Source organism: Mus musculus, chromosome 10 (assembly GCF_000001635.26).
Source record: "Mus musculus strain C57BL/6J chromosome 10, GRCm38.p6 C57BL/6J".
Classification (NCBI taxonomy): Eukaryota; Metazoa; Chordata; class Mammalia; order Rodentia; family Muridae; genus Mus; species Mus musculus.
Window position 1 is genome coordinate 90,658,830 of NC_000076.6, and position 26,647 is coordinate 90,685,476.

Genomic DNA, 26,647 nt, shown 5'->3' on the forward strand with positions numbered 1-26,647 from the left:
TAGCCTCACACAAAGCCATTTAACTGAGGTCCTTAACAACTTCTCTTTATTGTCTAAACACTGTACTTCAAACCAAAATAGGGATACTAAGGGGATGGTGTTGGGGAGGAACACTGAGGTGAGTGAGCTAAATAATCCACTTACAGTGTCTTACAGAACTTGCAGTTTTTCAGGGGCTCAAAAACATGAGCTCTCTTGGGCTTTCCTCAAACCCAATTTAATGCCAGTCTAGCCACCTCCCATTTATGTCACCTTGGGCACGTTACTTACATTGTCTAATCCCTAATTTCCATTTGTTAAATGAAGAGTGTGGCAGAAACTACTATACCAAGTTTTGGTTGAGTTACAAACATAACAGTGCAAATGAAGGTCCCGGCTGGCACTTAGACCTAGTTAATGTTAGAACCTCCTGCTAGTGTTCAACACACCCTCAATTACAAATATCAGTAGATTAATAGTGGTATTCTTCCTTAGGACAAAAGTAACCCAAAGGAGATGCCTTTGCAGACATCACAGTACCAGACTGGCACATCACAGTGCTAGGGTCTCACCGAGAGCTTACCATTCTCCACTGGCAGATTTTGCATACTTTGATTCCTCACTACCTGTAAAGGAAAGGAAGAAGATTGCGAATTCCCTTGTCATCATCTGCTAACTTGATTGTGTTGGAATACATTTGGGATGATTGCATCACCCATCACAGCTAGGAAAGACCAGGTTTAAAGCTATAACTAGAGCCTCCCTGTGTGACTAAATGAACCAGCATAATGCTGAAAGAGCTGTATGTCTCTATTGTAGAGGTAATGCTACTTGGACCAAGGGAGGAGAGTGAATAGCTTTCAGAGCAAATGTTTAATGTATGTGGCATGGAAGGAAATGGAAGTAGACTAAGAAGCTGAGTTAAACCTTGACACTGTGACTCCTGAGCATCAGTAATGGCATTTTGATGCCATAGAAACACACAAGGATGTGAATGTACTCAAAGGTTATACTATACCGGTTTGCATAAGCTATTGTCAAGCCGTGGATGCCTAACCGTATACGTCTGTTTGACAGGTGGATACAGTTTGACCATGTTCTTATTTTTAATCTATAGAATTCAAGTGAAATGAGTGTTCTGTGGGACTGCACACGCATTGGGCATGTGCACAGATCCTAGATACAGTGCCAGGGAGAAAAAGCAAAAAGGACAAACTGAACAGTGCAGCCAGGGGCAAGGCATGGTGTGAGCTGGAATGGAGTAAAATCATGGTCTCTGGATGCTGCATGGAAGGTTAGGGTGAAGCCCCTAATCCTGGGGACTAGAAGAGGGTTTCTAGAGGAGGAAGCAGATGATTCCTGTGTTGTACCTTGAGAGCACTGTTGCTGTGGGGTTTTTGAAACAGCTCACAATGTTCGAGGCAAAAAGAAAAAAAATGACCAGAGCATTTGTTTAGATGGCTTACCCAGATGGGTGTGCTCTTTTTTTCTCTCATTTGTAATAACCATCCTCTGACATGTAGCTAGTACCATTAATCCTGTCATGAAATTGATTCGTCACATCACCCTTCCAGGGAGAACAAGTCAAACACAGCGGTCTCAGACAAGCACCTGCAAGTCAGCTGTGGCACAGTTAATATCTTTCCACCCCAAGCTAAACACCCTCTCATTGCATGTTATTTATTTGTGCTTGTTTTTGTTGGTGAGAATGGTGGTCAGCAGGACCTTTTGATTTCAAGACCGCAAGTCCTCCCATCCATCATTTGCCTTTGGATTCTGTCCTGATGGTTGAACTCCTGCAAACTCATAATAGAAGTCAACTTGAGAATCCACGTGTCCTAAGACAGTCCTACCCATGCCAGAAAGATACTGCAGAGTGAATCCTTCTATTGATAACAAACATGTAATTAGACTTTTTACATATGCCAGGCACTCCTAAATGCCATCAGATTAATTCTCAATTAACATTTAAGTTCCCATGTCATAGGTAAAGAACTTGAAGCCCAGAAACGTTAAGAAATTTGCCTAAGTAACCAAGTAGCAAAGTTCAGATTAAAGCCATTCTGCCTGGTCCAGAGTCTATACTCTTACCTGCTTTCCTCCACAGCCTCTGCCTGCACAGTAGCAGGCCTCTGTGCTATGTGGAATCAAGCATCACATTTCTATACCCTGTGGACCAGAATGTCATGTCTCTGTGCTCTGTTGACCTGACTATCCTGACTCTGTGCCCTCTGGGCCCAAGTAGCATGTCTCTGCTCTGTGCCCCATAGTGTCATGCCAAGTCTCTGTGCTCTTTGGGCCAGAGTGGCATGTCTCTGCTCTCCAGGATCATGTCCCAGTTCATCTGCCGTTGGGAAAAGGCCAGTGGTCATTTTTATTATCTCCCACTTTCGTTATCTTTGTTTTCTACTGAACCCACTTCCAATAATCAGAACTTCCACTTTTTCTTTTGTAATGCTAGCAGATAACAGCTGCTCTTAGAGAGTCTGCAGCTCAAGAGGCTGCCAGAGTCTTTCAGAGGAAACACATTTTAGCCTTACTTGTTATTCTCAGAATCCATGATGGAATAAATGCCAAACAGATGCACTTTAAATAATTTTTAGGGTTACAATTTATGAATCGTGGGAGTTCTGACAGGTTAAAAGCCTTCCTTTAAATGCATGTTCAGTTCTAACCCTTGTATCTTCCTTTATTTAGAAGCCACTGCTTGGTGGCAAGGGCATGTATTTTCTGATTTTTCTAAATACTCAGAAGTAAATGTATTACAGAAACTTTGGAATGTGAAATTTTCCCCCACAAGTGTATAAAAGATGATTACAGGAAATGTAGAAAAGATTGATCCCCTTGCCTCTTGCCTCTGGGACTCAATTACACCATCATCTGTCAACATTTACTGGCATCCACTTGGACAGAACACTTTTTCTCAATGTTACATGATGTAGTCACAAAGTAACAATCACCAAAGAACTAGGACCTTAGCATCCCGGGCTCAAATCCAGGGAGGAGAGCCAGTGCAGCTAGCTACAAGTATGGAGCCCACAACATCCATCAGTCAGCTGTCATCCATCCAGCCATTCAATTATATCATGATTCTTGTTGGCCCTGTGTGAGGTTCTGAGATAAGAATAGAAAAACAGATAAAGCTTGGTCTATGCCTCAAGGAACTTTACCCTACATATAGACAGAGATGGCTGGCTGTATCCAGAGCTAAAACATTATGTGAAAAAAATGCTGTGAGAGAGAAAACTAAATGCATGGGATCAGGGAAGGACTTCTGGATGCAAGGATGGATGATTCTTGAACTCAATCTCAAAGAATTAATGGATATTTTAGGACACTGAAGAAGCCACTTGAGGCAGATGCTGCTGCCTGAGAGGACTGGGCATGGTAAGAAGAAAGGGCTGGCTGGCTGAGTGTTCTCTCCTTGTGTTCTCTCTCTCTCTCTCTCTCTCTCTCTCTCTCTCTCTGTCTCTGTCTCTGTCTCTCTCTCCCTATCTCTCTCTCTCTGTTTCTCTGTCTCTGTCTCTCTGTCTCTCTCTGTTCCTCTGTCTCTGTCTCTCCATCTCTCTCCCTACCTATCCCCTCCATATATTAACCCCAAGACAGGATATAAAAGGAACTCTCAAATTTTCCCAGCTCAATCGAATCTTTCTTTCTCTAAAACGTATTGAAATTCTAGATTTTACTTTTTGAATATTTTTTAATGTATACTAAGGAAAATTACTTATTCCTGAAGGTAGGGACCTTGCAATCTTTTGCTTTTAGACAACACCTAGGGATTTGCTAACTATCTATTCCTTGTGTTAGCATTCTCACTGAATTAAATAAGTTACAGCTTTTAAAATGGCTTTGATAACTAACTCTCTGGTAGTGACTCCATCACTAGAGCTGAAGATTCTCAGTCACTCCACTGACTGAAGTCATTAAATATTCTGAACTGACAAAACAAGCAAAGACTGTAAGGCTCAAGTGTATGCCCAACAACAAAGCTGTCTCCTCCAGACCACTGTTTCCACACCAGGCAGAGGAACATTTTCTAGCTCATGCTTGAAGTGGAGATACAAAGACATTCTTTTGGGGGTTTCTCTCTGTGTCTGGAGCTGATTCTGTGCCACAGCGCTCCATACCCAAAGACTGCCTGGACAGAGCTGGTCTCCCAGGACTGCCTACACACCTGTGAGCACCACCACTTCTGCTCAAATTCCTGGTGCAGGAGGGACCCGCCCAGAGCCATCAGAACATGGGAACCAAGGAACATCTGGGGTCAGGATCTCTTTGGTTTCCATCTACACCCTGGTGCTAACTCTGTACTACAGCTCTCCATACCCAAATTCCTCTTGGAGACAACTGGTCTCCCAGGAGTACTGACATACAGGCTTGCAGGAGGGACAAGCCACAGTCAGAGACAACAAGACCAGCTAACACCAGAGATAACCTGATGGCAAGAGGCAAGGGCAAGAACGTAAGCAACAGAAACCAAGGCTACTTGGCATCATCAGAAACCAGTTCTCCCACCACAGCAAACCCTGGATACCCCGACACACCAGAAAAGTAAGACTCTGATTTAAAATCACATCTATTGATGATGAAAGAGGACTTTAAGAAGGACATAAATAACACCCTTAAAGAAATATAAGAGAACACAGGTAAACAGCTAGTAGCTTAAAGAGGAAACACAAAAATCCCTGAAAGAATTACAGGAAAACACAACCAAACAGGTGAAGTAATTAAATAAAACCTTCCAGAATCTAAAAATGGAAATAGAAACAATAGAGAAATCACAAGGACAGACAACCCTGGAGATAGAAAACCTAGGAAAGAGATCAGGAGTCATAGATGCAAACATCACCAACAGAATACAAGAGATAGAAGAGAGAATCTCAGGTGCAGAAGATAACATAGAAAACATTGACACAACAGTCAAAGAAAATGCCAACTGCAAAAAGCTCCTAACCCAAAACATCCAGGAAATCCAGGACACAATGAAAAGACCTAAAGATAATAGGTTTAGAAGACAGTGAAGATTCCCAACTTAAAGGGCCAGTAAATGTCTAACAAAATTATAGAAGAAAACTTCCCTAACCCAAAGAAAGAGATGCCCATAAAGATACAAGAGGTGTACAGAATTCCAAATAGATTGGACCAGAAAAGAAATTACTCCCATCACATAATAGTCATAAACACTAAATGCACAAAACAAACGAATATTAAAAGCAGGAACGGAAAAATGTCAAGTAACATATAAAGGAAGACCTATCAGAATTATACCAGACTTCTCACCAGAGACTATGAAAGCTAGAAGATCCTGGGAAGATGTTATATAGACCCTTAGAGAACACAAATGCCAGTCTAGGCTACTATACCCAGCAAAACTCTCAATTCCCATAGATGGAGAAACCAAAATATTCCATGACAAAAACAAATTTACACAATATATTTCCACAATCCATCCCTACAAAGGATAATAGATGGAAAATGCCAACACAAGGAGGGAAACTACACCCTAGAAAAAGCAAGAAAGTAATCTTTCAACAAACCCAAAAGAAGATAGCCACACAAACATAAAAAATAACATCACAAATAACAGGAAGCAGCAATCTCTATTCCTTAATATCTCTTAGCATCAATGGACTCAATTCCCCAGTTTAAAAAAAAAATAGACTAACATACTGGATACTTAAACAGAACCCAGCATTTTGCTGCATACAGGAAATGCACCTCAGTGTCAAAGGCAGACACTATCTCAGAATAAAGGTCTGGAAAACAATTTTCCAAGCAAATGGTCCCAAGAAACAAACTGAAATAGCATTCTAATATCAAATAAAATCAACTTTCAACCAAAAGTTATCAAAAAGAATAAGGAAGGACACTTCATACTCATCAAAGGAAAAATCTACCAAGAAGAACTCTCAATTCTGAACATCTATACTCCAAATACAAGGGCACCTACATTCATAAAAGAAACTTTACTAAAGCTCAAAGCACACATTGCACCTCACATAGTAATAGTGGGAGACTTCAACACCCTACTCTCATTAATGGACAGATCATGGAAATACAAACTAAACAGAGACCCAGTGAAACTAACAGAAGTTATAGACCAAATGGATTTAACAGACATCTATAAAACATTTCATCCTAAAACAAAAGAATTACCTTCTTCTCAGCACCTCATGGTTTCTCCTCCAAAACTGACCATATAATTGGTCACAAAACAGGCCTTAACAGATACAAGAAGATTGAAATAATTCCATGTGCCCTATCAGATCACCACAGACTAAGGCTGGTCTTCAATGGCAACACAAACAACAGAAAGTCCACATACACATGGAAGCTGAACAACACTCTACTCAGTGATAACTTGGTCAAAGAAGAAAGAAAGAAAGAAATTAAAGAATTTTTAGAATTTAATGAAAATGAAGGGACAACATACCCAAACTTATGGAATATAATGAAAGCAGTGCTAAGAGGAAAACTCAGCTCTGAGTGCCCTCTGGAGAGAGTATACACTACCAGCTTAACAGTATACCTGAAAGCTCTAGAACAAAAGGAAGCAAATACACCCAAGGGGAGTTGATGGCAGGAAATAATCAAACTCAGGCCTGAAATCAACCAAGTAGAAACAAAAAGAACTATACAAAGAATCAACAAAACCAGGAGCTGGTTCTTTGAGAAAATCAACAAGATAGATTAAACCCTTAGCCAGATTAACCAGAGGGCACACAGACAGTATCCAAATTAACAAAATCAGAAATGAAAAGGGAGATATAACAACAGAAACTAAGGAAATTCAAAAAAGTCATCAGATCCTACTACAAAAGCCTATATTCAACAGAACTGGAAAATCTGGATGAAATGAACAATTTTCTAGACAGATACCAAATACCTAAGTTAAATCAGGATTAGATAAACCATCTAAACAGTCCCATAATCTCTAAAGAAATAGAAGCAGTCATTAAAAGTCTCCCAACCAAAAAAAGCCCAGGATCAGATGAGTTTAGTGCAGAATTCTATCAGACCTTCAATGAAGACCTAATACCAATACTCTTCAAATTATTACACAAAATAGAAACAGAAGGAACACTACCCAATTCATTCTAGGAAGCCATAGTTACATGGTGTATTCTCCTTTGGAGATGGAATGTTTTCCGTCTAATCAGGAACCTGTCACAATTTCCTTTCATGGAGAACTTTATAAGAGATTTTTTTTCTACTTCTATCATGTTTAATGTTCCAAATAGATTTTAAAAACTGAATGAGTGCACATTACTTTCAGCCTCAGAAGATATCATGTATATTTAAGAGGTCTTTAACTATTATAAATTATTTTGATGACTTAAAAAATGACAATACTGAGTTGTACATTTAAAAATACATTTTATTAGTTTAATAAAAAAAAACAGATGTTCCTTTGGTTGGTTTGTTGGTTGGTTGTGTACGTGCACGTGTAGATATGAGAGCATGCATTGGAGCAGGGCCTGTGTTCGGATTTGGTTTTGTTTGGTTTTGGAGGTAGCTTGTTCTCTTTGCTTTTGTAATGCTAAGACATGAGACTAGGACCTTAGACATGTTAGTCAAGTACTTTACCTTAGAACTGCATCTCTAGCTCTTGGTGTTTGTTTGTTTGTTTGTTTGTTTGTTTGTGGGGACAGGGTCTCACTACATATCCCAGGCTATCCTGGAACTCCTGATTTTATGATGGGCTGACAGACATCTGCCACCATTCCTGGCATAAAGGAGATACTTGGGAACTTCACAAAGGGTTTTAAGTCCTGACCACAGAGCCACACTTTCCCATATGATCTGGACCTTCAGAACCTCCCACTAAGGCTCAGCTGCCTTGAGTGTATGTACACCATTAGCTAGAACACTGGCTGGCCACAGACACCTGTGCTATTTGGCCTCTCTTGTTCTAGCTTATTGTGGTGATGGCTCTTGTCACCGAAGCTTAAAATCAGGCCACCAGGACTTATGCAGAAGTCATGCCAAACTACTTCTAATTACATACAAAAACTGCTTCAGAGCTACAGGTACCCAATGTGTTGAAGGTCCTAGTATCTGTTCTCCTGGAGCAGTGCTCAGTGTCTTCTCACCAAGGGCACTTTGACCAATGCCAAGTGGATGTTCTGCCAATGCCATTGACGCCTGCCAAGACTGGTATCATTGCCAACTGCCAATGCCCAGAGTTGAGAGCACCAATGTCTGGTATGACATCATCTCTGCTTACTGATAATGTTTCTGAAGCCAACAGCACTAGCTCCTTTTGTTCCCAGTGTCCTCTCTCACCCCTTCTCAGAACACTTTGATGATATAGGCCTCTTCATCTTAACCCCTGGTCTATGGGAGAAGGACCAGGGCCCCATGAGAGTGCCAGAACCTGAAACACATTCAGAAGTGTCATCCCTCCACATGTGTATCTTTTGTTCCTGGGATCAAGTGCATCGATGCCTTAGCTTCCATTTTGGAACAGAGATTTTTAGTGTTCCTGGATCCCTCATTTGAAATGGACCCCTTCAAGACTAATCCTGACAGTCATCCATAAATTCCCACACAGGATAGGCAAGCACAGTTGTGTTCAAGGTGAAAGCTGCATCACACAGCTCTAGTCAGCAAGCTGGCAAGCTCCATGGCCATGTGAGAGAAGAAAGAACATTCTATTTTGTGTTTCAGGAGATCATGCTGACCTACCTTCAAAATACATCCTGAATCTAACCATTTTCTGCTACCTTTTTTTCTGGCCTCCTGTTCAAGATACCATCCTCTTTCCTCTGAACGACTTATACTGCCTCTAAAATGGCCTCTTTACTAGCTATTCTCCACCCAGGAACCAGACTGATTCCTCTGAAACATAGGCCAGAGCATTGTCCGACCTCTGTTCATATGCATGCATTGGCTTTCTGCTTCCCTCAGGCTCAAAGTGAGCTTTTGCAGGAACCTTCTAGACACTAAGCCACCTATTACCCCACTGACCTGAACCCCATTCATCTGCAGCTACACATTGAACTCATCCATTGGTCTTGTTATTCCTTGGAGAAAGCTCACTGGGCTTGTCTCTTCCTTGAGGGACCTATGTGCTAGATGCTCTCTCTACCTGAGTCTTCCCCTCACTGTCTTCAAACTCTTCAAATCTTCTGAATGAAACCTCCCCTGACCACCTGTTGCTCCTCCTTAGGGTTCCCAGTTCCATGTTGTACTTCTTTTTTCTGACATAATACACGATGTGGTTTGCCTCCAACCATTAGCTGTATCCCTTTCTTAAAATACAAGGACTGGTAATATTGGAATTCTGTTTACTGAGTCCACCAAAAGAGCTCCTTGAGTACATACAGTAGGCACAGTTAGTAGTTGAAGAATGAAAATGGCAATGGATGGATGGATGGATGGATGGATAGAAGAAAGAATGGATGGATCGATGGATCAATGGATAGATCAATGGATGGAAGGAAAAATGGATGGATAGATGGAGGGTAGGTCTGGGGTTTGAATGTGTTAAGTGAATACTTAGTTTTAACTACCATACAAATGATATCCTCTGTACTGCTTGACTCAGGCAGAATATAAGTTATTCATTTGTAAACAGCTAACTTTGACTTTATGGTACAGTTATCTGTTTGAAGTACTTCTGCGAATAAAGTTATGTACATGCCTAGAGGTTCTGAAAAAGTACATGGTTTTTAAATATAAAATAAATAGAACTGACATTCAAAGTATTCATTATCTCCTGAAAATGGAGGTTTGAGGAATTTTTTTCCCACTAAGACTAAAAACATGCAAAAAAAATCTTTCTGATTGATAGCAGCATTTAAAGTTTCTGTTTTAAGAGGAGAGCAGTGAGCTATATTAACAACCAGATAGCTACATGAATGTCAGAAAACATGTACTTGCAGAATGAGGAGGTCACATGTCTTTTTCTAAATATAATTCACATCACTAGGAGAGCTGGAAAACGTGAATGATAGCGAGTGCTGTTCAGCACCTTATTCTGGCTGCAGCAGATCCTCTGTTCATCTTTAATCCAAGCCCTTGCTTCATAAAATAGCTTTGCACCAAGGAAATAAAACAGGTAGAGATGTTTAGCACAGGGCTCTAGGTCAACATGATCTCAATAGGGTTTGTAAATTAAAAGGTGGTAGAAAACACATTTCCTTTTATTGAATTTTTTAAACATATTTTTAACCCAAAACTTCAGGGAACAGTACAATACAGTCATTCAATAAAATCGCCCAATCCCTGGACCATGTTTATTTGCGTTCTGTGTAAACTCTTTATGGGTCATTCCATCCATAACCCACACAGCCTCCCAGAACAGGTAACTGTTCTCAAGTGGGACCATGGAGTTACTTTCTCTGTATCACAGATGAAGCTGAAAAGGCCAAAGGCTGACTACAGAGCATTCACACACTTTCAGATAATAGATTCTCTTGTAATAATCGCTATTGTTGGTGATATCCTTCTCCAACCATGATTTAAAATTTTGGTGTTGACAATCCTATTCTTTTAAATTGTGGTCCAACCAATGCTTGACTAAAAAGTATCTTTCCTATTCTCAAGGACATGTAGCTGAAGTTTCTCTGTATTCCCTGATATTAAGGTTTGGTCACCCATGTGTCTTGCAAACATTTCTTACTATACACTCTTTACTGTTCATTGTTTCACCATTACTTACTCCATGACTTATTACATCAGAATTTGGAATATATCATTTTTTCTCTGGGCTAAATCTTAATTCATTTCTCTTATTTCCTGGGACGTGAAGAGACACCATCTAATGCAAAGCACTTTTCTTTATTTTCTCCCCACCAATAGATAGATGGATAGTAGATGGATAGATTGATTGATTGATTGATTGATTGGTGATAGATAGATAGATAGATAGATAGATAGATAGATATTGTAACAAAAATATATAAAGATATGAACTCTTCAGTGTCTCCCCAATGCCAAAAGCTGGGAAATATAATTGAAGATTCCAGGAGGCCAAAGTCAGTGAGTTAGTTGGTGGCATGGCCAATGGCTGTCTGCACTCCATGGCAACATTCAGACACAATTCTCTTACCTGAGGGGGCTTATGTGCTTCCTTATTCTTTCATAGAATTTGTACCTTCAGCACAGTCTGAACTTAAACACAGGGGCTTCCAGAAGCAGAGCCTTTTATGCTCGGGTCGTCCCTCTTGCTGTAGCTGTATAATGCAGAGAACCTACCATGCTTTGCTTCCCAGCCAGAGTCTGAGCAAATTAACCCTCCAGCTCCCACAGAAGAAAGAGTATAACTCAGACTAGACTCCATAAAGGGCATTTTCTATACATCACCTAAAGCCCCTGACAAATGAGATGACAAATGTGAAATGACTCTGGGCTTTTTAGAGTACCATATAGCTTCCAGGTGATTTGTTGATGGTGATAGTGCTGTTTGTCTTGTAGACATGTCTATCCAGCAGAGCCTCCGTGTCCAACCTCTTGGGTATTGGACCTTTCTCCAGAGCCTGGTGGCCAGTGGCTCAGCTTTTATCTTTCATGTTCAATCATTCTTTTAAGAGTCATGGATGAAAGAAATACATTGATCTCCAAGCCCGGGATTCACTGAACGGGTAAAATTTGATCCTCACCCTCCCTCACAGATCTGCCTTTACACTTGGCAACACGCTGTCTGCCTGCACTGTCTGTCCTAGTTTATTTTTCTGGGCCACTAACATTCTGAGTCTTGGGTAGCAACAGTACAGAGTCCCAAGAGGCTAGAACAAGGAACCAGAACAGAGGAGAACACAGCCCTGTCAAGCAGTGAGGGAACTCAGACATACCCAGATAGCAAAAGAGAGACTCCAGTTCATCACAACAGCACAGACAAGTTTAGCAGCTGAGCTTGGCACACCAGTGCTCTAGACACAGATGGTCTATTAAGTCATAGGTTTCTATGTTTTTACCTGGACAGTGGCATACCACACATATGAGAACCCTTGCCCATATAAGAGTCTACCCCAAGTCTAATCCACATAGCTTCCATATATGTATACTGCTTTCACAGAAAGATTATCCATGTCAGAGTTAGCTCCAACTGTCCTTGACTCCTTAATTTTCAAGAAAGGCAATCAAAGTTACCAAGCAGGCCAGCAAGACGACTCAGCAGGTAAAGGTTCTACTACCAAGCTTGACAACAGCCTGAGCTTGATCCATGAGTCCTACATGGTGGAAGGAAAAAACATTCCACAAAATTGAACTCTGACCTCCACATGCATACTTGGCATCCATGCATAACACACACACACACACACACACACACACACACACACCACACATACACACACACACACCACACACACCACACACCACACACAATAAATAAATGTAAATAAACTTAACCACCAAGCAAGTCTCCCCCCCCCCTCCCTTCCAGGGCATGCTCAGGTTCATTCCTAAAGGATGCTTGGAGCTACAGGTGGACTGCACTACAAGCCCTGCTCAGGTTCCCTCACATCCACAGATGAAACACACACACACATTAGCATAGTTTTGATATGCTTTAGCTCAATGGCCAGGCTCTTCTAAGTCTTCCTCAACTATCATGCCCTTCTTTTCACTCCCAGCTCAGCACCCTAAAACTGCCCTCAACTGTAGTTGCTCAGTTACCTTTAGTCCTAAATTTAGCTCTCTAAATCTGCCCTCGTGCTACCATCCCATGCCCAGTCAGGGAAGAAGCCAATAGCCACTTTGCCTGAGATCTCACATGGCTGATGGCTCTTTCTCCCTCCGAAGTGTGGCAAAATATCTCTCTCTCTCTCCTCCCTTACCTGCAGGAAAACTGGAAGTCCCGCCTATTCCTCTTAGCTCATTGGCCACTAGCATCTTTATTGATTGATCAAGAACCAATTGAAAAACAGGACCTTCAGTGTGCACCTGCAGATTCCTGATCAAAACATCAGAACCACCCCCTACAGACACTGACTACCCTTAACACTGAGTTCTTATTCTTCCTGCTTTCCGTTCATGTTTCTCTTGTTTCCTAAATCCTTCGTCTCTGTATATTCTGCCTGCTCAGAGCTAACTCCCTCCCCACCCAGGTGCAGCCAGGATTCTGTGCTTTTTTCCATGAGATCCCTCATGACCTATATGCCAGATCTCCCTGCCCTCTCCTCCACTTCGTTTTTTCTCACTAGCTCTGCAACATCCTTCCTTAAAACTTTCCCCACATCTCTTCCTGTCAGGACCATCTTTGCTTTGCCTCCTCAGTATGGTCCTTATCTCTCCCACATCCAGTGGAAGTGGTTCATGCTTAGCTCACACCTCTTCACACCCTTCGGCATCCCCGTGCAGTCTCACTCACACAGGCCACCAGCTCTCCATGATAAAATCTATGGCACTCCTGTGTGCGGTGAGTATTGCATTAAGCTCTCCTTGCGTTGTCTCTGTGGCTATACATGACAATTCTCAGCCATTCTTTTCATCTCTCACCTTAATAATCAGATGGTGGGCACTTGGCAAGGATGAGAAGTTTACTCAAGGTCACATTGTTAGTAACTGTGGCAGCCAAGACTCCCATCTGTACTGCTCATGATGCCAAGGTCATGTGACTCCCTGGAATTCTTCCCCAAATTTCAGGTGCTGGTCTACAGTATGTATGTTTCTTGTGCCACAGAATTATCCATATCATTCTGCTGTATGGTGGTTTTTTCCCGTGGCTATTAAAGCTACCACAAAGCCAAATGTCTAAATTAGAAACTTGAGACATTCTCCTACAGATTCCCATTCTCATCTCTATATAACTATGGCAACTGGATGATGGTGGGTTTGACAGAAAGATGCCCACAGATGCAGTTAAGGGAAAGAGAAAATTTTTTTGATGTCAATAAATGTGAACACTTATGAATACACAGAGCAAAAGGCAGTGCAGCATGCTGCCAAATGCAGGTACTAATTCCGTATGAATGTTCCTATGACTACCTTATTTCCACTTATACTTATATGCAAATAAAAGCTATGCTACCAAAAACAAAGAGCTTCAAAATACAACAGTTTGGAGAACACAACATTGGTCTCTAGCACATAACAGTTCTGAAATGAACAGTCTGGGTTTATAAATTGGCTCTTTATTCTGCAATTCTAGAAGGAATCAAGACCTTCGCTCTGTCCCTCTGCCATCCTCTAAATCATGTCTACTCTAGGTGACCCAGGGACTGGCAGTGTTAGCATCACCATAGTGCTTGTGGGAAGTTCAGTACCTCAGAGAGTCCCTCCAACCCAACTCAAGGAGACTCACAAGTCAGCAGGCTGCCATGAGATTCCAACACAGTGAGGACTCCGATGCACTGTTTTTCCCATGTGGTCAGCACTATCCTGTGGGCATTGACATTCCAGAACATGGAAAGATTTTAAAAAGGACTAAAACCTCCAGAGCAAAGAGGGTTACGTGACAAATTTTCATTAGGCTCCTGTTAGGTATAAACCTATCTCATAATATCAGCCCCCAAAAGCTGATGTGTCTTGTGGTCTAATTGAGCAATCGTAAGCCCACCCTTTAGATAGAGGAACATCTGTCTCTAATTGTGTGACACTTCCTGACAGCAGCATCTACCTGATCCATTATTGGTGTTAGGATGTTCCTTATCCCTTGATCTATTTTCCATGCTAGTATCATAGTTCCATTTTAGTAACTTGCTGCAAACTGCTTTTATATTCCTTTAACCACAAATATGATATATACCATCCTTCATTTCCCTTTGTCTGTTATTAGTTGGTTAGTTGATTTTTCTGGGGGTTGTTGTTGTTGTTGCTTAGGGGAGCATTCTGGGGTTGGTGTTGTTTTTTGAGATAGTGTTCCATGTAGACCATTCTGACCTCTAATGTACTATGTGCTGAGGCCAGCCTTGATCCTCCTGCCTCTATCTCCCAGTTCCTGAGATTGCAGATAGCCCACCACTATTCGTAGTTTGTTATCAGTTTTTATTACCTTCCATCTTCTCCTCTGTCCCTTGTCTATGCTGACCAAGCTCCTGAGAAGCAGATAAGAAGAGAGACTAGATACAAGGTCATCCTGTGCAATCTCACTCATACCTGACTTCAGCCTTTACTTGTCATAACGTGACTACAATTGTTTAAATGGCCCTATGAGGAAAGAACTGTGCTAAATTCCACTCATATCATTTCCCTGAATGCCTGACCGTGTTCAAGGATATGCTTGTATCGCTCATGTTACTGCAAATATATATAAATACATTAATAGGTACCAGACCTGAGAATTTCAAACAAAGAGAGATTGAAAAGGAAAAAAGGGCTATAGAGGCCATTTAAACCCTTAAGTCATCTGCTTCACTGGTTTTAAACATTTCTTTTCAAAGTCAGTAAGGCATTTCTTCCTTTTCATACCTACACAAAACATTTAAAATGTGAGTTGCTGGCTGAAGTGGAGCAGGCAACCTTAGAGCCAAGAATGTTTCAGAGCTGAACCCCGGAAGGTCAGGAGTCCACAGAGCCCTTTTGTCCCTATGCTCAACCTGTCTCTCTGATGGGTACAGTACAATCTGAGGCTAGACATATTCCAAGCAACTTTCGAAGGACATGCAGGCAGAACGCAGCAACCAGGAAGGTGTGTGGTAAATGCTTTAGCATATCTGAATTTAGTGAAGACTAAAGTTTGGCTGCTATTTCCATTTTTGGTCCCAGCTAAGGTTTTCCCCAAATTTTGGAATTCAGCGAGTCAAATCCTGCCTTGCTGTGAACCAGAGTTAGGAATGCCTGCTGTCCGCCCACGACTCTGCTTCTCGCATCAGACTGTGCCCGACTCATGCGCATGCTCCACAGTACTGCTGGCCTGGCAGACCCTGGGGCTGTTGCTTCCTAACTGGGTCTCACCAGATGTTCCTGCTAGAAAAAAGCGCTTAACCATCGCTAATTTGAGCAGCAGTTACGCTACTACCTGAAGGGGTTGCCAAAGAGCCAGCAAAGAAACATGGGTGCTGTCTGACCTGTAGTCAGCGTTTCTCCTCGGTTTTACTCTCCTTTGTGTCGTTTTGTAATTGGGCTTATTTGTTTTGGAGTTTTGTTTTTAAACTGGGTAAGTATATCAGACACTAACTTAGAAGTAATTTACAAGTCATGGAATCATAAATTTTGGGAGCTTCTGTAAAACAGAGCTTTGAAGTCATTGGTCCAACCCCTTGACTCTGTAGATACAACACTAAAGCTAGAGAGGGCAGTGTGGCTTGCCCAGGGTCCCGCAGCAGAATCAAGAAGATAGAATTAATTAAAATAGCATTTTATAGTACAGCCTACTATCTAGAATTGGGTCTTGATACATGAAAGTTTAAAATGTTACCAGTGTTAGATCATGAAGAGAAACCCTTAATTCTTATGGCACAGAATACAAAATGTAAGACCCCCACAAATGCGTACCAACGACAATAAATGAGATAGTCCTTTGTTCTCGTCATTTGTCTTCCATGTGTGGCTTAAATAATCCAATCATCCAATTAGCAAGTGCCTGCCATGTGTGAGGAGTTCCGATGGAGGCCTTAGAGACCGCAAAAGTTCCTAAGACCTTATTTCTTCACCAGAGGCAGGGAATCCGGTGAAGTTAATATGCCATTGGTGCTCCCTTGAAAGGGAGGCGGGATTAGAGAAGTCTTGGGAGAGCAGGAAGAAATGGAGTTCCTGCTAAAGAAACCAGGGGACACAGAAGTACAGAGGTGCTAGCTACGCAGAGGACTGTGCCCCCCACAGACAACCTCGTGCAATCAGCATGCGCAATAGAGACCGACTTAACTCGTGCCTGGGTTAAGATGATGCGCAATAAGCTAAGAAGGATACTGCTGCTGCCTTAGTCAGCTTCCTTCATCTTCCTCAGTCCTGCCCCAACCAATTGCCAATAGACTCATGAATTTAAGAGTAGGAGTTAGATTCCACAGGTGCAATTTATAAACACCAAAGGCTTTCAAATAAGCAGTAACTCTATGCAGTCCCTCCTCCCCCATATATCAAAAATTCAGTAGTTGACAACAATATAACAAAAATGTCTTGCTTTTCTTTTTTTTAAGAGTTATTTATTTTATTTTTATGTATATGAGTATGCTGTAGCTGTACAGATGGTTGTGAGCCTTCTTGTGGTTGTTGGGTATTTTGGACCTTTGCAGGCCCAAAGATTTATTTATTATTATAAATTAGTACACTGTAGCTGTCTTCAGACACACCAGAAGAGGGCATCAGATCTCATTACGGGTGGTTGTGAGCCACCATGTGGTTGCTGGGATCTGAACTCAGGAAGAGCAGTCATTGTTCTTACCTGCTGAGCCATCTCACCAGCCCATGTCTTATTTTTCTAACTCGTGAATCTATAGGTCAGCTCTAGTTCCCTCACACTGATTAGACCTTCCTGGGCTCCAATTTTAATTCCAACCTTTGGGTTGAATTTAACTTGTAAGTCTTTATTTATCTCCTAGCACCAGCAGTTATAAAAGTACTCAGCAGGCATGTGTCTTACAGTAATAATTAATGTAAGAATAGACGTGTATACCTACAGGGTAGGAAGAACGCAAAAGAATGGGTGAAACAGGAGTGGAGAGACTGCTAACCACCCATACCATAGGCCAGCATCAATGGAACTGGAAAGTACCTCCAACCACAGCGAGACTCAATGTGGTTCCCCTGGCATAGGGTGCAGAAGCATAATTCCAATACAGGAGGAGAGGAAAGAACTTGGAAGAATAATTCTGTATCCTTGGGTTACCTTGTCACACAAATGTCTAAAAACAGAGCTGTGAGCTCAAAGGGAGAGAAGCAAAGATGTTAGTAGAAGGGAAAAAGGGAGGAAAGAAGACAAGAGAATTGTAATTTGAAGTGAAAAGCTAAGCAGCCAAGGGCAAAAACATATGCAATTTCAAACTGTAGGTGGGTTCCATTTAAAGCAATGGAGCAGGAAGAGGGCTTAAGAGTCATCAGATGGCTAGGGATCCAAATCGTCATGTTAGGCAACTTACACACTATTTCACAAAATATCACAATACTTGGGAGGGGTGTCAATATTACTGGACTTATTTTAGAAAAGAGGGATGTGAGTCTCAAACAGCTCTGTAACTTGCCAAAGATGGACCCAAAACATTAGTAACATTTCTGGGTCTATCAGATTCCAAAGTGCACTTTTGGAAGACAGACTGAGTTAAAAGCCATCTTGGAAACACAATCAATAGGTCGTGTTGCTCTAAGGAGTTATAATGACTCGTTCCTAAGCTCAGAAATCTACTTGGGCAAAGGAGTGAAATCTCCTCACTAGCTAAGAACCATGAGAAACGCTGCTAAGAGCCATGTTCTCAGCTGAAGGTTATAAATGTGTTGTTTTACTTACGTTGATGCTAGCTGTAAGACCTGAGATGGCCTAAAATTTTTACTTTAAATAATGTTTTATAATTCATGAAGATTTCAGTCCTTGAAAAATAAGTCTAGAAATAACCCAAGCACATTGCAGGCACAGAAAATTGTATCTGTCACAAGTATCAACAGTGCCTCGTGTAATTCACGTTTTGGGAGTAGCTAGTAACTCAATGACTGTTGACACGTGCGTGTGCTCAGTCACATCACTAGGTTGTATAGCAGGGTAGTGAGAGACTGGGTTAGTTTCGATTGGCTTTGGATGGTGAACTAGGACCTTTAGCCTTTTCTAATAACAGAATCACTGTATGATCTGTCCCAGGGGTAGATTTCTGAGTCTTGCTAAGGTATTACTGAGAATAAACTGAGCCAAAGGTGGGGGGCAGGGGGAAAGCGGAAGGATTTTGCATTCATTTGTATAAGTGGCAATGAGAAGCTAAGCCGGGTAGTAACAGTAGAAGCAGAAATAAAGGAACAGATGGGACACCTTCTTTGGAAGAAGTTTTTGTGCAGCACAGTAACCACTCTGCATACCATTAAAGATGTGTCAAGTTCATTTCGCAACTTCATTGGGCTATGTAGGCTTCCTCCCTTCAGGCATATAGAGTCTCCATAATTTCTTGGTCATCTGGGCACATATATATATTTTTTTTAGACTTACAATTACCATGAGGGAGGGATTCTAAGAGATTTGTTCTTTGCTGTTTGCATAGCATCTGTCAGAATTAATGCTGAGTACTTGAAGAATAAGCAACTTGTATGGATGCTGCCCTCCAGATGCACACACACCCCTGAACATGCACACACACACACACACACACACACACACACACACACACACCCCTGCACATTCACACACAAACCCCTTTCCAGAGAACCTTCTCCTTTCCATTCTACCCAGCTCGTCTGTCACCCCACCAAAATCCCTTTCATCCTTGCCTCTTTAAGGTAGGTTTTGCGTTACAGGAGGAACCAGATTACCAAGCAGTCCATGAGATTTTAGTGTTACGTTTCCCAGACGCTGCCTTCAATCGAGTTCAGTTGATTCTCTTTGGTACTTCTTAGTGTGAACTTAGATTTATCCAATAATGTTCTCGTTGGGTAAAATACTGAAAATTCAGTTCTAATTCATTTTAAACCTCTAGCTTTATATCCATCCCTTACACACACACACAATCCAATTTTCTTCCAAGAGACTCCCCCTTTCTTATTCTCAATTGTTCGATATCAGGGCAAAAAGAAAGGTACTGGAGAAGAGATGAACTTCCTTGGTCTCCATTAGGCTCACTTTGCAGTTGTCTGGAGGGTAACCCTGGTTACTCGTCTGGCAGTGACCATCAAGTAACCTAAGTGGGACAGGTGCTCAATGACTGGCCTTTCCAAGGAACTGTATGTGAGCGCTTGGGGGACAACTTTTGAAGAACCTTAACACAGTTCTCTGGGAAAAAACAACTGGTTCTTTAAAATTATCAAGACTCCCTTAAGCCTGTCAGTAGTAACCACTGCTGGGTTTGTTGCCTTCTTGGGTGGACTATCAACAGGATGTCTCTGCTAGGCTATTCATTTCAACTCCAGTGTTCCTCTGTCTTCTCTTTCTCCAGTTATTCCATAAGAGAAGTCTCCCTTGTCTTGGGCAAGTGTTTAGATTAGTTCACCCACTTGCTACCAAGCCAATGAGCATGTGCCCTACCCCTGTAGTTTATAATCTACCAAATAGGAAATTGTAGTAGGTGGTTCTGTGTGTCAACTTGACACAAACTGGAGCTATCACAGAGAAAGGAAACTTCCTTGGGAAATGCCTCCATGAGATCCAGCTGTAAGGCATTTTCTCAATTGGTGATCAAGGGGGGGAGGGCCCAGTCCATTGTGGGTGGTGCCATCCCTAGGCTGGTAGTCTTAGGTTCTATAAGGAAGCAAACTGAGCAAGCCAGGGGAAGCAAGCAGTAAGTAACACCCCTCCATGGCCTCTACATCAGCACCTGCCTCCAAGTTCCTATCCTGTGTGAGTTCCTATCCTGGCTACCTTTGGTAATAAACAGCAAAGTGGAAGTATAAGCTGAATAACCCTTTTCCCCCAAACTTGCTTCTTGGTCATGATGTTTTGTGCAGGAATAGAAACCCTGACTAAGTGAGAAAATACTCAGTACGTCTGAGCATCCACTTGGGGTTCTAGTCTCTAGTTTCATATACAACATTCATTTACTTGTAGAAGCCACTAAACTTCATTTTTGCAAACTCTGACTCCATATAATAAATACTGAGCAAGGGCCACATGTGTGCACATGGGTGAATAGCTAAAAGGGGGAAATCAATCAATAGAAAAGCAAACTACAAACATCTGAGGCAACTGAATAATAATGAGTCACACTATAACTTTGATATAGTGGACATTTAAACTCGAGCGTGTTTTTAAGTTAGATTGAGGAGCAGAACAGCAGGAAGGAGTGGAAGGGAGAAAGGCAAGGAGAATCTCAATGGAGGATTCTGTGTGTGACAGAAAGCTAATGATGCCGAGACTAAATATCTGAATCCTGGGTGCCTGAACAAATCTTTCTCTGCTCACAAACCAGACTCATATAGATTTCCATTAATATTTAATCTCCTTAAATTTGATGGAAGAGGAAAACCCATTCTGCACCTTGCCCTGTGGGATACTCCCAGCAGCCATCTCACTGTTGCCTGACGTCAGCTGATGAGGGGGCAGGCTCTCCTGAGGAACCCCAGTACCAGACCCTGCCTTAGCATGCAGGCAGCATAAGTTTCAGAAGTGAGTCACGTCAAAGCCAAGAACCATGAATTCAACTCAGATTTCAAATAAAGAATAAAGGACTTAGAGGACTCTATATAAAATTTTTCAACCCAGAAGTTCTTCCTGCTTAAATTATTTTCACATTCCAATTTAGACTCAGAAACATTATGTTGTTGTCACACTTCTTTGTTCCCCTGAAGTATTAAAAAAAAAAATCTGTATATAGCTGACAAAAAATAGAAGCTTGTCTGCCAGCAAGTTCCCTATTCATGTCTAACATACTGTAGAGCTGAGGCAGAACACATGGTCTTAAAACACTCAGGGCCTCTTTTTAACTGTTCACCACAGCGCTGTGTTTCTCCAGCGTGTGTGCACCACCTACAATACATGTCTTGCATAAGCATGAATCCCTTTGGAACGTTTAAGTCATGCAGTATTTTCACACACTTTGATGTTGCGCATATGAGAATTACCATCTCTATTTTGAACATGCCGTCCCTCCAGCCTTCCGCGCATGGAACCCTGGTAAATCAACCGACATCCCTTGAAATCCCATTCCAACAGAATACCAATAAAATCTTTAACGGGGGTTTGACATATCTCATCCTCTCAAACACAGAGCTAATTTAGCAGCTGAATTGGAAATTTCTGGGTGTGTTTTTCGAAAACTAATTCAGCGTGAAAATTACTGATGACTTAGAATTGTTCATGGAGCATTTTCTTTTCTTCCTTACTTCTCCATCCAGAAATATCTGAGGCTTCATATCAGATTAATTTGCAAGTGGCAAGATGCTTCCTGTTATTGGAACAGAAGGGAACCAGTCTAAATAATTCCTAATGTGGTATTCTTCATTACAGATGAGGCCCATCGGCCATGATGGCTACCATCCCACCTCTGTAGCCGAGTGGCTGGATTCCATTGAGCTGGGTGATTACACCAAAGCCTTTCTCATCAATGGCTACACGTCCATGGACCTGTTGAAAAAGATCTGGGAGCTTGAGCTTATTAATGTAAGTTGGTCTCTTTCTGACACCTTCACTGTTCAACTTTTGATAAGATTTTATTGCAGATGAAGAATTCCTCTTTTTTTATTTGTAACTATTTGGACATCTAATAAGGATTTACAGATTAAATGTGTGTGTGTGTGTGTGTGTGTGTGTGTGGTCTGCTCGAGTTAGGTCTGAGGTCATTGTCTTTTGACATTTTGAGATGGTGAAGTAAGACATGAAGAGCGGAAGGACCCTTGGGGCTTTTTCTGTTATCACTATGGATAGGGTGGTAAAATAAACTCCTGTTGTGACCTTTGCCCTTGTTCACTATTAGAAGCCAGAATTACTTCATCGCTTTCTTTTCAGGGCTTTGTCGAGTTTCCTCATCTTTATTCCTTAATTAGAATCCAAACCCCCATGCTTGAAGGGACTGCTTCTGCTCTTGCTAAACAGGTTGCTGTAAATCATCAAAATGTTATCTTCTGGAGTTGGCATCCAATCGTATGTTGTCTCCGTTTTATTCAGACACTTGGCATAAATTTTCTATAAATGCTGACCAGCATATGTCACCATATATTCAAGCCCAAAGCAGTCAACCCCATCTTACTAAGTGACTCTGGTTCTTCCTCACTTCCGTTTTACTCTCTCTCTTTTTTTTTCCTAATGCAATAAAGTGAAGGAATGAAATAAAAAGGTAACAGAAAATGCCCAAGTGCATTGGTGCTATGGTTTGGTGTTGTAAATACTTCGGGTTTTTTGTTGTTTGTGTGTTTGTTTTTTAAGGACAGTAATAAATCATTCTTTCAGAGGTTTGTTTGGCTTTATATGCTAATGACTGGGGGAGGGGAGGCATTTGTAAATAGAAATAAAGCTAACAGCTATCACCACCTCTGCTGAGCTCTCTCCTGCTTTTTTATGTTGCAAGAGTCTGGTTGCTACATATTCTGTGCCATTAATTATTTTAATGGGTCTTATTACTATTAGCTAATTGTCCTTTGCTTTTTTTCAATGTATCTTTAAAAATAACATCTTTCCTCGAGCTTCTTACAGAAATTGTTCCCGAGACTAAAAACTCACATGGCATTGATAGAATCTTGGCTTCTGGCTTGCCATTCGTAACTCCTTTTGCTTTTTAATCCCCCTCACAAAAGCTATCATTACCAGAAGAAAGCCACTGTCTGAAGCTCTGGTTAGCATTGTTCTTGGGTCTGTGTGGCAAAAGAACAAACTGAAGCTGCCTTGGGTTTTGCTCCGGCCAGGCATGGACTTCAGTTCTGTGTGAGACTTGACCCTCTGCTCATAGCACCTTGTAGGAACTTGTTAACGAGGCCACTTTTCATAGATTAGCTGAATCAGTTTTCAAGTTGAAATGTGTCTCGCTCAGTGGTATAACTTGAAAACTAATCCTACATAATACCCTCAGAATACAGTTGTTCCCTACTGAAGAGTTGACAGGAAGTAACATGGTGGCATAGGCAGTACTTCCGGGTGAACAGGGTGGATTCTGGGAGAACTCTATAGTAACGGTCCTATTGGGTGATGGTGAGGTTGGTAATGTTGGAAAGATTTCTGTTTGCTGCCTGGGCTTAGAGACTACTCACAAACACCATTGAATTCAGACGGGAAAAATAAAATGCCTTTCTGCCTCTGCTGATTCTTTCCCAGTTTCTCTTCTAGTTGCACTTGCTAAATTCCAGGTTGCCTTGGAAAATCTAGGGGGAAGTTGCTTTAAAATTTGAAAGCAAGGTTGCTGTGTTCAAGACCTCCTCTAACCTGTGCGTCTACCATCAACCCAATTTTTTTTTCCTTAAAGTAAACTCATTGGATTTAAGTTTCTGTGACATCTGTATGGGAAGTTCACATTCTAAATGGGAAGGCTTTGCAAGACTTAGCTCAATAGACGTGCTACTGTGGGGGGAAAAACTCTGTCTTTAGACAGAATTAGAAAACAGAACTTTATAGCACCAAGAACTGAGAGGGGCTGGGTGGTTAGAATTTGCTTGCTTGCTTTTGTTTGTTGGTTGGTTAGTTAATGTGAGAAGGTCTTTCAAAGCTTTTGAGTAATCTCAAATTCAAGACTGTTTGATGTCATCAGAAGGGAGAAGACAAAGTTATGACCTTCGTTTATCTGAACTAATGAAGACAGGTATCGAGTGGTCCCTTATGTGATGTAGGGCCAACTCATAATTGTATTGAGCACACATAATTTGTTGTTTCCTGGCTGATAAAGGGGACGTTCGGTGATCCGGATTTAAAGTAAAGGCTTCTAGGGAACTCATAGCATGGATCAATGTAGAGTGGCTGATTGCTGTCCTTGATCACTACAGTAACTGGCTGGTTCCCATCACAGATCATTATAGCTAGCTGATGATCCCCATCCCGGGTCACTGTGGGGCGGATGGTTCACAGCCGGGATCACGGCATGGGTAGCTGATTTTAAGGGAGCCAGACTTCTCCTTGTAAAGTGAGAGCAGAAATGCAAATCCAAGCTGTCAGAGGGGCAGAGGTAAGCTGTGGAGAGGGGAGAAGAAAGAACAAGCAGGATAGCTGTTGGTAGGACTGTAAATAATGTCAGGTATCGTCAGGCACTAGAGGGGACACACCCAGAGCACATGGTAATATGCTCTCGGTTGTTCACATAAGTATAAGTTTGTGCAACCTATTTTTTGGAGGAAATGAAACAGTCCAAGTTTTTGATTTGAACATTACAAATGCTTATTTGAAATTATAATCTTTGGAAAGTCCCTAAAGACTTTTCCATGATAGTCTCTATTGGTTTTGAAAATAGAGATTATTTGAGTAAACAAATATTCGATTTGGTCACAGAGCTACCCAAAATGTTGGGCAGAGACAAAAGAATGGACATCTTACCATTAGCAGGGAGAAAGTTTTAAAGCAGGAAGCACTGTTGGTTTTGTGGGCCCAGTCCTGTCTCAAATTGGAACCTGAAATAGAGGCCAACCATTGCCCCTTTTAGCTCTCAATCTGAGTTTCATGTTCAGATCCTGACATTGGCTGATTTATTCCCATCTGGGCCACTATTGGTGATGACATCACAATCCGACCTTTCTATCTGCATTTTAGTGTTAAAGTGTGAACATGTTAGGAGTGACTGCAGGGGAAATTGTCCCCTCTGCAGACGCTAGCTCTGTGAACATCTGCTTTGAGTTATTGTCCCTCCGAAGGCTTGTTAAGGGAATTAATGACTAGTTAGCCATTCAAAGTTCCATTACTTTTTTTCTCCTCTCAGAGGTTACTCAGGCCTGACATATGGTATTAGCCACTTTGACTAATGTTTCTACTGTTAGCCACAACCTCAACAGCTCACACATTGTTTAAAAAAAAAAAATGTTATTTTTTTTTATCCCTGTGTGTCTACTAAAGAGACTTGGGTACACCCAAATACCTTAGAACACTGTTCAATCCATTAACTTGTGAATCTCATTGTAGAACCTGTGATTAATTTCTTCCCATTGACTTTTCTATTATTTACGAAGGAAATCATTCTAACCCAGGATTAGTGTATCCTGCAATACTAATAATGACAAATGTTCCTATGGAATAGGCAAAAAATAAAAATAAAAATAAAATGAATCAGGTTTCGGTACATTCTTAAATCCTTGCTCATAATAATACAGAATTGCTTAAAGAAAAACAAACAAACAAACAAATACACAAAAAAAACCTCTAATGCCGTGTTTGGTTTTTAATACCTCTGGGTAGAAGTTAATAAAGTAGCGAAGGCAGCAATACCCCCATGTATCCTGTGAAAGCTGTTTCTCATCTCCCACGGATAGCATTTGGGATTATGTTTGCAGCAGCAAATTGATTCGTTTGTCATTTGCTTCTCTCCCAGCTCCTTCTGGAACTGTGTGCTTGCATTGATGAAGGACTGGTGTACTGCTCCTCTAGGTTTCCTCAATGTTAATGATTTAATTTCTACCTTTCTGGGGGGCATTCCATGATAGCCTAACACCATAAGGACGTGGTGGGACAGCCCAGAAGGGGATAGCAACTCCACAGCAAGACCAACAGTCATCTAACCTGGACCCTTGGGGCTCCCAGAGTCTGAACCACCAACCAGAGAACAAGCACAGGCTAGACCCAGACCTCCTTGTACATATGTAGCAGATATCATGAGGGATCTGAACAGCGGGAGCCAGGGCTATCCCAAAAGCTGTTTCCCATATGTAGGATATGTTCTACTAGCTGGGCTGCCTTGTCTGGCCTCAGTGGGAAAGGAAAAGCCTAGCCTTGCAGATTGCAGAGACTTGAAGTGCCAGGGTGGGGGGATACGCAGCGGGTTGCAGCTCAGAGGAGAAGGGGAGGGGAGATGGAGGAAGGGCTATGGGAGGAGGTGACTGGGAAGGGGGCAGTGAGTGGAATGTAGAACAAATAAGTAAAAAAAAATTAATTTATTTTAAAAAAGCAAAACAAAAGAATGTTTTAGAAAGGAAACTTTCTAATTTCTCACCCATTCTTTGATAATATTTGCTCCATTGTTTTAAATGCTGTAGGTATCAAGTTCCTTGTTCAAAAAATATCTTTAAAATGTGACGATAGTGACCCCTGTGCATG

General features: G+C 41.5%; 1 protein-coding gene across 37 annotated transcripts in view; it reads left to right on the forward strand.

Moving 5' to 3' along the window:
• Anks1b (ankyrin repeat and sterile alpha motif domain containing 1B) overlaps positions 1–26,647 on the forward strand; it is a 1,100,386-nt gene that overhangs the window by 785,915 nt on the left and 287,824 nt on the right. For all 37 annotated transcript variants that reach the window (XM_030245360.1, XM_006514305.4, XM_006514301.3 and 34 more), the window contains one exon: positions 21,938–22,090. In XM_030245360.1, coding sequence (XP_030101220.1) covers positions 21,938–22,090 — 153 coding nt within the window. The remainder of the gene's footprint in view (positions 1–21,937; positions 22,091–26,647) is intronic.